Source organism: Amphiura filiformis, chromosome 9, assembly GCF_039555335.1.
Source record: "Amphiura filiformis chromosome 9, Afil_fr2py, whole genome shotgun sequence".
Lineage (NCBI taxonomy): Eukaryota > Metazoa > Echinodermata > Ophiuroidea > Amphilepidida > Amphiuridae > Amphiura > Amphiura filiformis.
Window position 1 is genome coordinate 8,333,067 of NC_092636.1, and position 14,574 is coordinate 8,347,640.

Consider the following 14,574-nt stretch of genomic DNA (forward strand, 5'->3'; position numbering starts at 1 on the left):
GGGTTAAGGAAGCCTATATTGAGTTTCGATAGTGGTAAGCTAACCCTAACCGCCTAAGGGCTTTTTGGTGACGGGAAGGGAAAGAAGGAAGGAATAAAGAGAGAAAAGAAGGAAAAAAGTTGTTTGCTCTGGGTGGGATTCGAACCCGAGACCCCTCACATGCCAGGCACTGGGTCGGCGACACCTTGCCACGGGTCTTGGGCTTCGCTGGCCAGCGAAACCGTGCCTATATATCACTTAGGGCGGTTGCGTCATCACACCACATGGGATGCATGCACGAACAGCGCATATATCAAGTAGTATTTTGTAGTATACCGTCCTGTTAGGGTTAATATACAATTTCGGTGAAATTTTAATTTGGTTATTCTTTTTCAAATATTATAAAATGTTATTATAGTAACAAATGTCAGGGGAAAATGAAAGAAAACTTACTAACTTCCATGGGGGATTAAAAGTCATAATTATGTCTTTAATTCAAACTTGCTCTGTTGTCCTAGAAACACAACTAATTTGACTGAATCCAATTAGGTGTAAGTTGGGACATGTGTAAACATTACAAATATGTCAAAAAATAAGGTTTGAAAAAAATTGACCAAACTCAGTTTAAAAGATGATACATTATGGCTTTAAGTTTGCATATTATCTTAAATTCAGGATTTAAAATAAACATATTTTAACACAAATTCTAAGCATTTGATATCTGTATCTTGTGTATCTAAGGTACACAGTACTTTTGATTTTACTACTGTATGTTTAGTTGGAATCGATCAGTCATTGGAATCTGTGGAAATAAGGAATTATGTTTGATAATATTTAGAGAAATAAATCTGTAGTTACCTTTGTAGAATTACATTAATTAGTTTGGTGACTGACTGCAATGTGTAGCATAACATGACTAGCATTCTTATTGAACTAGACCCTGTGTTGAGAGCAGTCACTGGGTGGAATGGCACAGCTGGGGCGAATTGTTGATCAAAAATGGACAAAAGCGTAGGCAAGATCATGAAGGGGGTTCATCACAGGTATCTGCCTGGCAAGACTATCAGTGGATCATGAAGTGTCCCCAGGTTAATTTGCCTGCCAAGTTTATGCCTTGAGACTGCTATACTTAGTGACCTACTATACTCATATATGGCTTTATATGACATTTCATTTTCATTTCATTTCATTTCATTTTATTAGAAAAAGCATCGTGGCCCTAAGGCCAAATTGAGCAATTTTTACAAAATTCAAAGACATCAAAATATTACTAAATTACAAATACAAAATATATAAACAACAAATTTAAATTCAAATAATGCAAGATAAAAGATGAAAAAATATTGCACATATAAAGCAAAAATGGATATTGCCACATATTAAAACATCAGCATGCAGGTGTGAGTCGGCTCCAGGAGTCGGTGTGGGTGGAAAAAGGGTACACAGGTGAAGGGTGCATGAGCGCACGCACCCGGTACCCAATGCACACACAACGGCATGCCAGCACACATGGTCCCTTCATCTCTGAACCCATACAACACCCAACCACCACAGAAAACAGCCACTCACACCTGCACAATATATACTCACACACACACTCACATACCTAATTCACACCACACATATCACTGGGCTCAAACAAACTCCAAAAACACCTGGTACTCCCTCGTGCTCCCACTCACACATACAAATAAAGAGATCATAATAAATTATATAAATAATGACACCTGCATATACATGTAATACATCAAAACTGTTTAAAAGCACTAAAAATGGCAAATGCAAAAGGATAACTACTGATTCAATAAATTAATAAAATATGGTACTGGACTATGAGCAAACCTGGATGTTCTGACAGGAATTGTTGATATTGCACTTGAATTGCGGAGATTTCTACCATGGGCTTCAAACCTAGTGGGGGGAATGAGATGACTAGTACGAGCATTGGTTGATAGCCCTTCAGCAAATGAATGACAGAGTAATTCTCTTCTGTTAGTTAAAAAATCAAGATTGCACGAAGTAATTGCATCATCATAAGATGTATAGTTCCAACCAAGTATTGTCCTACATGCCCGTTTTTGAATTCTTTCAATATCAGCAGAATGTTTTGATGTAATACTTGAGTGCCAAACCACAGCAGCATATTCGAGAACTGGTCTAAGGTAACTTTTAAGAACAATGGTGAGCTCATCTTGAGAGAAGCCAAATTTTAAAGTCTGAAGCATAAAAAGACGCCTATTGGCTCTGGTAAGCATATCATTAACCTGGGCGTCCCATTTAAGGTCATTTTGTAACCAGAGACCGAGCACTTTCGCTTTGTCAACATAAGGAAGAGGCTCATTACCAATTCTCAAATCTGTGTGTAGTGGCTCTGATCTACCAAAATTAACAAGAAGAGCCTGGCATTTTGATGGGTTTAATTTAAGGCAATTGTTTTTGGCCCACTCAGTAAAATCATTCAAATCATCTTGAAGACAGCCTTTAACATTACGATGACGGTTCTCACCAAAGGTCATGTCATCAACGTATTTCCAGTATTGTGATTTGGCATCTGTGGCAGCATATGACCTTGACCTATGGGGTAGAGACTACCACTGAATCATGAAGGGCCATCAGTAGACTTATGCCCTCAATCAATAACTCTCAGGGTTGATGACTGAGAAAACTACATGGAAAAAAAGTGACAGACTTTTGCAACCACTTTCTGGTTGCACTGAAACTGCGCAGTTGTGTCCAAAGTGACCTTTTGACCAAATTTGTTGTTTTAGAACTTCAGAGTGCGATCTTGTCACAACGACACGGTAGACGGGCGCCGCTAGTCAGCCGAGCTATGGCGCACGACCAAAGTTGCATTGAATATTTTTAGAAGTCTGTCGCGATATGGACTGTAAATTAATCAGTCGTCACTAAGAAGCATGACACAGTACATGCATGGTGTAGACGGCTGATTGGAATTAGCCTATAGGCCATCAGGGCTATCTATCTTCGAAGGTTGGGGCCTCAGGCTGTAATACTTAGTGAACTAGAGTTGCTCAAGATAAAAATGTCAGTTACAGACCAAAATGTGAGTGAGTAAGTAAGTAACATTCACTCTACTAGCTTTTCCCAGGGCTCAGGAAAAATGATAAATAATCTGTACATATATGATAACAGATAAACAGTACTCTAAAACATAATATATCCACTTTTTTGTCTCGCCTGAATGTTCAGGGAGAGACTTAGTAATCACTATGGTGTGTGTGTGTCCGTGTGTGGGGTGTGTGGGGGGGGTGTGCGTGTGTGCGTGTGTGGGTTCGGAAAAAGCTTGTGAACGCGTTATCTTGGGAACCGTAAGTGCTATGGTGATGAAACGTTATAGGGGGTAGCATGACCAGAGGGTGTCGACCTGATTAGATTTGGAGCGCAAAATATGGTAATTAAGTACCTAATTTGCATAATTTATGCGTAATAAGCAAAATACCTTGTGAACAGATTATCTGGAGATCCGTATGGGGTACAGTGGCGTAACTTGGTGGGGAGTAAGCGTGGCCAGATGTTCTCGACCTGATTAGATTTTCAGCGCAAAATATGCTAATTAAGTACCTAATTTGCATAATTTATGCGTATTTGATGCGTATCAAGCAAAAACCCTTGTGAACAGCTTATCTGGAGATCCGTATGGGGTACAGTGACGTAACTTGGTGAGGAGAAGCGGGGCCAGAGGTTCTCGACCTGATTAGATTTTGAGCGTAAAATATGGTAATTAAGTACCTAATTTGCATAATATATGCGTAATAAGCAAAATACCTTGTGAACAGATTATCTGGAGATCCGTATGGGGTACAGTGGCGTAACTTGGTGGGGAGTTGCGTGGCCAGAGGTACTCGACCTGATTAGATTTTCATGAGGTCAAAGGTCACATACAAGGTCAAAGGTCAACTGAGGTCACCAAATCTTTTAATAATTAAATTTCAACTGTGCATCACATATCCCAATAACAGCTTGATCGGTCATGTAATTAAGGAAATATAGCGACTTTAAGATAGTCGCTTTCTTTTGTTAAGTATAGCAAAGTAGCACTTTCAATGAGTGATAACTCGTAAAGGAAGCATCTTTCTGTTTTGATTTATTTGATGAAATAGTTCTTTGGTATTGCCAAATTTGATTTTTCAGCGCAACATACTTTTTCCAATTTCGTGAGGTCAAAGGTCACATACAAGGTCAAAGGTCAACTGAGGTCACCAAATCTTTTAACAATTAATTTTCAACTGTGCATCACATATCCCAATAACAGCTTGATCGGTCATGTAATTAAGGAAATATGACGACTTTAAGATAGTCGCTTTCCATGTAAAGTATAGCAAAGTAGCTAATTTTTGGAAGGTCATTACGGGGTCATCCGAGGTCACTCAGGGTCATCTGAGGTCAAGTTATTAAAAACTTGTATGGGCATGAAACTTGGTGGGTACAGTCATCATTTAAAGCCAAATTTTTGGAAGGTCATTTTGGGGTCACCAGGGTCATTTGAGGTCAAATTAGTAAAACTGTCGTATGGACATGAAACTTGGTGGGTACAGTCAACATTTAAAGCCAAATTTTGGAAGGTCATTTTGGGGTCACCAGGGGTCATCTGAGGTCAAATTAGTAAAACTGTCGTATGGACATGAAACTTGGTGGGTACAGTCAACATTTCAAGCCAAATTTTTGGAAGGTCATTTCGGGGTCATCTGAGGTCAAATTAGTAAAAACTGTTGGATGGACATGGAACTTGGTGGGTACAGTCAACATTTAAAGCCAAATATTTGGAAGGTAATTTCGAGTCACCAGGGGTCATCTGAGGACACATTAGTAAACACTCGTATGGACATGAAACTTGATGGGTACAGTCAACATTTAAAGCCAAATTTTTGGAAGGTCATTACGAGGCCACCAGGGGTCATCTGAGGTCAAATTAGTAAAAACTGTCGTATGGGCATGAAACTTAGCACGAGAGGTACAGTCAACATTTAGAGCCAAAATTTTAGGTCATTTCAGGGCCACCAGGGGTCATCTGAGGTCATATTAGTAAAAACTGTTGCATGGGCATGAAACTTGGTGGGTACAGTTACCATCGGCCAGATAATCGTGCCCAGCAACAGTTACCTCTCTACCAACAGTTATCGCAAAAGCAGGCGGTCACAAAAGCAGGCGAGACTCGTGGTTCGAGAACCGCCTTGTAATATATTGAATTTGCTTTATTTTGTTGTCAACAGATGGTTTAATGGGACCTGGAGTAGACAGAGAACAGAGATGGAGTTAAAAGCCGAGAAGAAAGAAGGCTGTTTTATTGTTAGGAATTCAAGCCAACAAGGGCTTTATACACTGTCAATATTAACATTAGTACAAGGGTAAGTGAACAGAGGGTGTCAAATCTACCAGTTTATTTTGCCTTTGGTCAGTACAAGATCAAAGACTTCTCCTTCGGGTAGTGGTCAGTACAAGACCAAAGACTTCTCCTTCGGGTAGTGGTCAGTACAAGACCCAAGGCTTCTCCCTCAGGTAGTGGCCAGTGCATGGCACCTGTACAGAAGATCTTATGGATATGCTTTACTTGTCATTCTGATATTTACACCATCACTATAACCACTATCTCACGCTCGTATAATTGTCAAATTTGGAAGTCTGTACGCACAAAGGAATATGTAGAATTGACAAGTGAAGCTGCCATCCTTGAAAACAAGTGCGACAACATCTCGCATGTTTGATTGCAGTAATAAGTAATGTCTGTTTTTAGTTTCTGCTATAATTTAACATAAATAAATATTATGTTAATATCAGTCACAAGTCTGTCTGATTGATATTTTGTACTTTTTGGCTCTGAGCGAAGCTAAAAGGGCCTAACTGATCGCAACAATTAGAGAGCCAATTCGGGCGTTGGTTTTTATGCTAAGGATGTTTGTCTGTTTGATATTTGGTCTTGAAATTTGTTTCTAAATTTTGCTTATTTATTATTTAATCGATTGCACTCCAGGTAGATTTCAAATACTGTCGATAAAATATGATTTTTTGGTAAAAAAAGCCACGATGAACGAGTTGTTTTGTGGTACCCTATGTGTGCTAGAGATTATTTTGGTCTGTATAATTTAAGTTGCGTAAAAGTGACGGAAACCAACGGAGGGTAATTTCTTAAGATTCAGTTCAGATTCAGAAGTTATTTACTATTTCATAACTTTTCTTAACTATTTCTTTACAATTTAAATAAAGAAATAGTTGAGGAATGTCAAAAATGGTCAAGAACATGTCTGAATCTTGAATAAATCTGAACTAATGAATCGGGTAAATGAATTTCCTAGTGGACTATTTTTCCTTGCGCAAGTGCACATATTTTTGTGACCTCAATTTTTGTGCAAAACACGGACAGAAAAGTTCGTATTTCATCACACTCATTGTAGTTTTGTTAGAATATAGTTTTAAAAAGTCAATTTAATCATATTCTGGACATGATTCTGAGGGAAAATTATATTTTCAATGAGATTTTACTTTACCCCACTTCGCAATATTGAACAATTTCCGTATTTTTCCATAGCAAAAACAGTCTAAATAAATGATGTTCCACTTTGCACAACAATTTTATACTTCAGAATATCAAAGATTGATATGTTTTCTCTTGAAAAACAACATGGTTTTAGGCCAGGACTTCTTAAGAAATTCAAGACCAAGGTTTATTTGATCGATGTTACGTCGATGGTCCCCGATCTCGCCATGATTTTGGCTTGTTTTATGTTTACAATCAGGAGGTCATGACCTATGGCGTATTGATCGATTCTGATCTGTTCTGATTGGATGGTCTCAAGGTCGTCACAGTTATGAATGAATAATTCACAAGGTCATTGGGGGTGGGGGTGGGTGGCAGTAATAGAAAAGGTCAAAATAATGTTGGATAATGAACATAATAATGTACATAATAATAATAATAATAATAATTGAATTCAAATGTCATGAAATTAGTGGTTTCAGAAATCATTGATTGCAAGTTGCAAAGTTTCATTTTTTACTATAGGCTGTGCAATATTAATCATGAGCTAAATTTTGAGAGAAATCAAAAGGAATGGCAAGCAATCAATGACAGCAGGGGGTGGGGAAATCACTTTTTTTTTATAGTATTCCCTGATCAGAAAAAAGTTACAAAGATCAATTATTTGAACCGATGGCTGCTTTCGGAAACTAATAACAACTAGTAGGCCTATGGGCATGAAATTTGGTAGGTACAGTCAACATTTATAGCCAAATTTTCGGAAGGTCATTTCGGGGTCACCAGAGATCATCTGAGGTCAAATTAGTAAAAACTACTGGATGGGCGTGAAACTTGGTGGATACAGTCGACATTGGAATCAAATTTTGGAAGGTCATTTGGGGTCATCTGAGGTCAAATTAGTAAAACTGTCATATGGGCATGAAACTTGGTAGGTTCAGTCAGAGCAAAATATGGTAATTAAGTACCTAATTTGCATAATTTATGCGTAATAAGCAAAATACCTTGTGAACAGATTATCTGGAGATCCGTATGGGGTAGTGACGTAACTTGGTGGGGAGTAAGCGTGGCCAGATGTTCTCGACCTGATTAGATTATCAGCGCAAAATATGCTAATTAAGTACCTAATTTGCATAATTTATGCGTATTTGATGCGTATCAAGCAAAAAACCCTTGCGAACAGCTTATCTGGAGATCCGTATGGGGTACAGTGACGTAACTTGGTGGGGAGTAACGTGGCCAGATGTTCTCGACCTGATTAGATTTTCAGCGCAAAATATGCTAATTAAGTACCTAATTTGCATAATTTTAAATGCGTATTTGATGCATATCAAGCAAAAACCCTTGTGAACACCTTATCTGGAGATCCGTATGGGGTACAGTGACGTAACTTGGTGAGGAGAAGCGGGGCCAGAGGTTCTCGACCTGATTAGATTTTGAGCGTAAAATATGGTAATTAAGTACCTAATTTGCATAATATATGCGTAATAAGCAAAATACCTTGTGAACAGATTATCTGGAGATCCGTATGGGGTACAGTGGCGTAACTTGGTGGGGAGTTGCGTGGCCAGAGGTTCTCGACCTGATTAGATTTTCAGCGCAACATATTTTATCCAATTTCGTGATGTCAAAGGTCACATAAAAGGTCAACGGAGGCCACCAAACCTTTTAATAATTAATTTTTAATTGTGCATCATATAACCAAATAACAGTTTGATCGGTCATGTAATTGAGGAAATATGACGACTTTAAGATAGTCGCTTTCCATGTAAAGTATAGCAAAGTAGCACGTTCAATGAGTGATAACTCGTAAAGGAAGCATCTTTCTGTTTTGATTTATTACTTTGATGAAATAGTTCTTTGGTATTGCCAAATTTGATTGCAAATTTGTAAGGTGGGCCCCTGAACCCCGCCATTTAAAGCCAAATTTTTGGATGGTCATTTTGGGGTCACCAGGTGTCATCTGAGGTCAAATTAGTAAAAACTGTCGTATGGGCATGAAACTTGGTGGGTACAGTCAACATTTCAAGCCAAATTTTGGAAGGTCATTTTAGGGGTCATCTGAGGTCAAATTAGTAAAAACTGTCGGATGGGCATGAAACTTGGTGGGTATAGTCAACATTTAAAGCCAAATTTTTGGAAGGTCATTTCGGGGTCACCAGGGGTCATCTGAGGTCAAATTAGTAAAAACTGTCGATATGCATGAAACTTGGTGGGTACAGTCAACATTTAAAACCAAATATTTAGAAGGTCATTTCGAGTCACCAGGGGTCATCTGAGGTCAAATTAGTAAAAACTGTCGTATGGGCATGAAACTTGGTGGGTACAGTCAACATTTAGAGCCAAATTTTTGGAAGGTCATTTTGAGGCCACCAGGGTCATCTGAGGTCAAATTAGAAAAAACTTGTCATATGGGCATGAAACTTAGCACGGGGGGTACAGTCAACAGTTAGAGCCAAATTTTTAGAAGGTCATTTCAGGGCCACCAGGGGTCATCTGAGGTCATATTAGTAAAAACTGTTGCATGGGCATGAAACTTGGTGGGTACAGTTACCATCAGCCAGATAATCGTGCCCAGCCGATAACCGCCAAATTCATTTACCTCTACCAAAAGTTATCGCAAAAAGCAGGGGGTCATAAAAGCAGGCGAGACTCGTGGTTTGAGAACCGCCTTGTTACCCTCTGAAATGGCCTTTCCTGTGGTGCTAAATGTGCAAAAACCATCTGGACCCCACCGGGGACCCTTAAGGGGACCCCCGGCCGTGCTGGGCAAGAGCTCCGCTCGCTATGCTTAGCTAGTTCAGGATTTTTTTGGGTCAGCTTGTGACATCTCTGACTGTTGTATTTAGTCTGAAACTTGGTGGGTAGTCACCAATTAGAGCCAAATTCTTATTCAGACTAACACTATTCTTGACATAGGCCTATTTTGATACATTTTGATTAGTTTAGACCCATTTGGACCCTTTTCCATCCAATTCCACCCGTTTCGATCCATGTGGCTAAATATTAATTCCCAAAATTGATTGATGTATCATTGTATGCTCTGCAAATGAGATAGCTACCAACCGACCAGACATACCCATTGAATGTAATGTCACATATACTCAAATGATTTCACCTGTTGCACATTCGACTTTCACTGTCACCATAAAGCACAGAGCCACAGCGCCATTGGTGCTCTTGTTTGTTTTTTTACAGGCATGGGGATGATATCGTCAGACATTATCATATCAAGAACACAGGTTCACAAGTGTACATATCAGAAAAACATAGCTTTAAAACTATACCAGAGCTTATACAGTATCACAAGCACAATGCAGGGGGTAAGTGTATTGGGTTACTCTAGTCGAAATCCACCCCCCCTATTGAAGACATGACCTTACTCTGCCATACAGGGGATGTAGATTTCAAATGGAATGATCCATTCAGGTAGTCCCATTTGAAATTCACACTCCCTGTGTGGGAGATTAAGGTCATGTCTTCCATTGGAGGTGTATGGATTTCGACTGGAATATAGCCCATTTCCGAGTAAACTTAAGCCTCACTCATTGATCTGATATTGAGCATAAAAAATTGCCAAATAAGGATGTTACAGGCCTCCTATACTATTCAGCAAATTACTTCAGTGGTGTCCATCTGCTCTGTCTGCTTATCGCTTAAAAACAACTAGGTCATGTGATGCTATGCAGTTTGACTAGCGAATGTGGCACAGATGTGATGATGACGTGATTCAATTAGCCAATCAGAACCCCACTTCCGTATATGCCATAAACTGCACCAAGTTGGCAGACTGCTGAAGTACTCTGCTGAAAACTATAGCCTTACATGATTTCAATGGTCTGTGCTTATTTTGCCTACTGAATGCATAAGGCTATTGAAAGTCGATTCCCAGTTTGCAGTTACCCATTGTACAGTTTTAGAGAAACAAACTATTTGAAAATATTCTACATCAAGAAAAACATATTAAAGCATCTTTTTATGGATATATATGGGATATAATCACAGAATTAAAACCAGAGAACCAGGACTCGACCGCCATCTTGATACAGACATGGAGCAAAAATTGGGGGTATTCGGTTTCACTCGGAATGCGATCGAGGCATTCGTTGTCATGCAAGCGCGACATGGATGATGGGCGCATTTGAGAGACGCACTTGATGCGACCTGCACGCGAGTACCAAGACGCTTCAGTTGAGACGCAGAATTGTTTTCGTTCGTCTCCACGCACCGTCGGCAAGGACCCGAATACCCCCAATTTTTTCCCCATAGCTGACGGCGCGATTGTACGTGGCGGTATAGGGAGTCCCGGTTCTCCTTCTCTAATTCTGTGGATATAATGCACTCAATTGACACCATGACATCGTTCGTGGCTAGCGTTGCACTTCTGCTATCCTTTACCTCATGCTGGTTTGGACACTATGAATGTTGAACTGTTTATGAACAGTAGGATCTGCTTTATCACTTCTAAAAGCTTAAACCAGCCCACAGGGAAAACAGGTTGTGCTTGTCTAATCAATCTGCTTCGTTATTCTAACATAGTGTGTGTTGCATCTTCATTATCTTCATAAAAAGATAGCCTGTAGAAGCCAATACATTAAATATTATTTAATTTGTACAATTTTTCACAGGTTTAATAACAAGGTTACGGAATCCTCCTGGCTACATGCCACCAACAACAGCTGGATTAGGATCGGGTAAGAAAATATTCAAATTACTTGCTGTTTAAAATAATCTAGATCAAAGGAGGTATAAACCTCATCTCAGTACACAACATGGCTATGAATCAAAATACCGATATATTTGTACATGACTGTCTTTATTTCAATGGGCTCATTTGGTACTCTTGTGGTAATTGCGATTTGCCTTTGACATATTCATAGTTGTTTCTGTTCAGGCCCATTTCATCAGTTATCACACATGTACAAAACCTCTTTTGAAAATCTACGGCAAAATAACAAAATAAAATTAGAGAATGCAGATTCAAACCAACTGGCATAATATGAAGCATAATTCCTTTTACAATATGTGCATATCTGATATGTTAAGTACCTCATGCATTATTACGCAGTCCTACCAATTAACTGTTAACGCAATCTGCCGATAGTTGGCAACAGTATTAAACCCCTCCCAGCTCACAAATGCTGATGGCAAGTGTGTACTCTCTGTAAAAGAAATCTGGGGTCCATTTCACTAAACTTTACGAAGTTTTGTATTAGTCTCGAAATCGTTTGTAACTTACGATGAGTCGTAAGTTCTATTTCACTAAACTTACTTACGAACGATACCCTTCATATAGGGACCCTTCGTAAAACAAACGGTTACTTGAGTTACAAAGAGTTATAAGTTCAGGTATTAAACCCTTGGTTTCCTAGTTAACCTTAAGCATCAGAGGAGGCTTAAATGCATTCCTACAATGCACTATGATTGGGAAATTTGATCAATATAACCTAATTTTAAAGGCAAAGTCCCTATTGCCACACACACAAAATGGTCATTTTAAAACTGCAGCCAACGTGCTAATAGTTGAGACTTATGACTGATATTTGATTTTCTTACAGGAAACATTCATATTGTCCCACTGCATTAATTTTATTCCTAAGTCTCGATGTTTTGAATGTTAAATAATAGGATGAAAATACCAGATATTTGCACACAATCCCAATCCAAGGTATGATCAACTGTACCACATGTGTACAAAAGCCAGACATACAAGGTCAGAAACCCCATTGGGTTGTGGGAATGTCTTTAAACATCCTCTGCTTAAGCATGTTATGCAGACATACCGTAAACATTCGCCTAATGGGGCACCTGGGCTCCTTTGCCTTGAGGTAAATTACATGTAAAAATAGAGAGCTCCCTCCTCTGAAAATCCCAACAAGAATTAAGGGTACATGCCCTTATTTGCTGGTGGGATTTTTACCGCAGGGCACCTTTAGATTGTGCTTAAAATTCCAGTTATGTTAAGGGAACCCAGAGCGCCATTAGGCGAATGTTTACGGTACTAGACCATAGAAGTCTCAGCTGATATCAAACTACAAGACTGTTAAAATATAGCAATTTTGTCAAATGTCTAGCCTTTATGATGTTACTCCCATGTTCTATATATTTGTTGCAGATAAGTGGGAAGTGGACAGATCAGAACTGACCGTTCTAAAGGAACTTGGTAGCGGGCAGTTTGGAGTGGTACGGCTTGCCAAACTGAATAACTGCCACAAATTTGTTGCGGTCAAGATTATGAGAGAAGGAGCCATGTCAGAAGAAGATTTCATTGATGAGGCTAAAGTCATGAAGTAAGTAAATATTGTCCTTGTTTGGAAAAAATATTTATTCTCATGAAGATAAGCAAATTAACCTCCAAATGCCAAATGTCACAGGAAAGAGCATCTTGGAGCTGTTTTAAAGGAGTATTTCGTGATCCTAGCATCCTCTTTTTATGACATTTTTCAGTACATATCCACGAAAAAAGCATATTCCCAAAATTTCAGTTGATTCCGATTTTGTGTTTGCGAGTTATGCATGATTATGTGTATTACACTGCTCCATAGACAATACGTTGTAATTTCGTTCTGGTGCACCAGAACGAAATTCAAATTTCGCGATATCTTTGCTAAACGAATTAATCTGCAAGAAATATTTATCTTTGCTAAACGAATTAATCTGCAAGAAATATTTTGTACATAAACATTATGTAGCCAGAGTATTCCAGTGATATAAAAATCTCAACTTTTTTGAGAAAAGTGGGGGATGAGGCTGTGGATCACGAAATGCCCCTTTAAATTACAAGTGAAATATAAAACTGCATCAGGTAGATCCTCAGGGATGAAAAGTTGTAATAAGGGTAATCAATGAAATACTGTAAAACTACTTTAATTTTTATTGTACAAGATTTTTATTATTTCAGAAGTAATAATATACGATCTGTGAAATTAGGTCTCCATAAAATGCTGGTCAACCTGGTAACACCCTAATGAGTGCTAATTGTAAGTGTTATAGACAGTACAGCCAGCAACATGCATAGAGATAGGGGGTGGTCGGTCGTGTAGTTTGGTGCGCTAGGCTATTGGTCGGAAGGTTGTAAAATCATGAGCTTTCTCATTTCTCCTCGTGCAGACACCACAGTGGGTGCATGGGATGCCATGGTTTGAAGAGTCGCATAAAATGGTAGTTCTGTGTACCAGACGAGCAATATCTGGACATGTAAAAGATGCAGGCCATCAGCCCGGGCCTGTTGTGTGTCACACTCAGCATTGAGGTCAACTTGTGCTACCCTTAGGGGCTTGGCAGCATATCGATGCGTGGCATGTTTAGAGGGATGCAATCGGTGACAACTCTCTAGTCAGAAGGTTCCCTAGTCCGAAGGCTCCTTAGTCTGAAGGTTCGCTAGTCCGAACACGTAATTTACCATTTGCTAGTCCGAATTCTGAAAAGGTTCTCTACTCCGAATATCGGGTTCTCTAGCCTGAATGTTTGCTAGTCCGAATAATAAATAAGGTTCTCTAGTCCGAATATAGAATAAGGCTCGCTAACCCTAACACTAACCTAACTCTAACCCTAACCCTAACCCTAACCCTTATACTATATTCGGACTAGAGAACCTTCGGATTAGCAAACTTAATTTGGTTTTCGGACTAGCAACCTTTCCGACTAGAGAACCTTCAGACTAGCGACCCTTTGGACTAGAGAGAAGTCACAATGCACTCATCCAGAAAGCGTGGATAAATGCTGTTTTATTATAATTATTATTATTGGTAGTTTGAGGAATGAATTTCCTGTGAAATTGAGCAGTTTTTCATTAATCCCGAGTGACTGAAAGAATGACAAGAGGCATTACATCCCAATCTATTTTAATCCAAATCCCACTAAGTCACACAAAATCTCACACCTTAGGTCCTCCAATGGGATAGGGTGGGCCTATTAAAGAACAGGGCATCTCCAACCAAACCAGGGCATGCAGCGTAAAGCACAGGGCGTCCCCAAAACCACCCGTGTGGGTTAGGGGTAAATCACCTAGCCATGATATAGACAAATCCAATTTCACACATTCCTACACCTCATTGGCAGCCACAGCTGGGTCTATCCCACCTAAAATGTGAAATGATGTGGCC

At 39.3% G+C, this 14,574-nt stretch overlaps 1 protein-coding gene across 1 annotated transcript in view; it reads left to right on the forward strand.

Annotated features, from left to right (window-relative positions):
- The window catches only part of LOC140160578 (tyrosine-protein kinase TXK-like), a 67,081-nt gene that overhangs the window by 33,812 nt on the left and 18,695 nt on the right, over positions 1 to 14,574 (forward strand). The window contains 4 exon segments of the mRNA XM_072183820.1: positions 5,211 to 5,345; positions 9,668 to 9,792; positions 11,098 to 11,163; positions 12,585 to 12,759. Of these exon segments, the coding sequence (XP_072039921.1) occupies positions 5,211 to 5,345; positions 9,668 to 9,792; positions 11,098 to 11,163; positions 12,585 to 12,759 (501 nt within the window).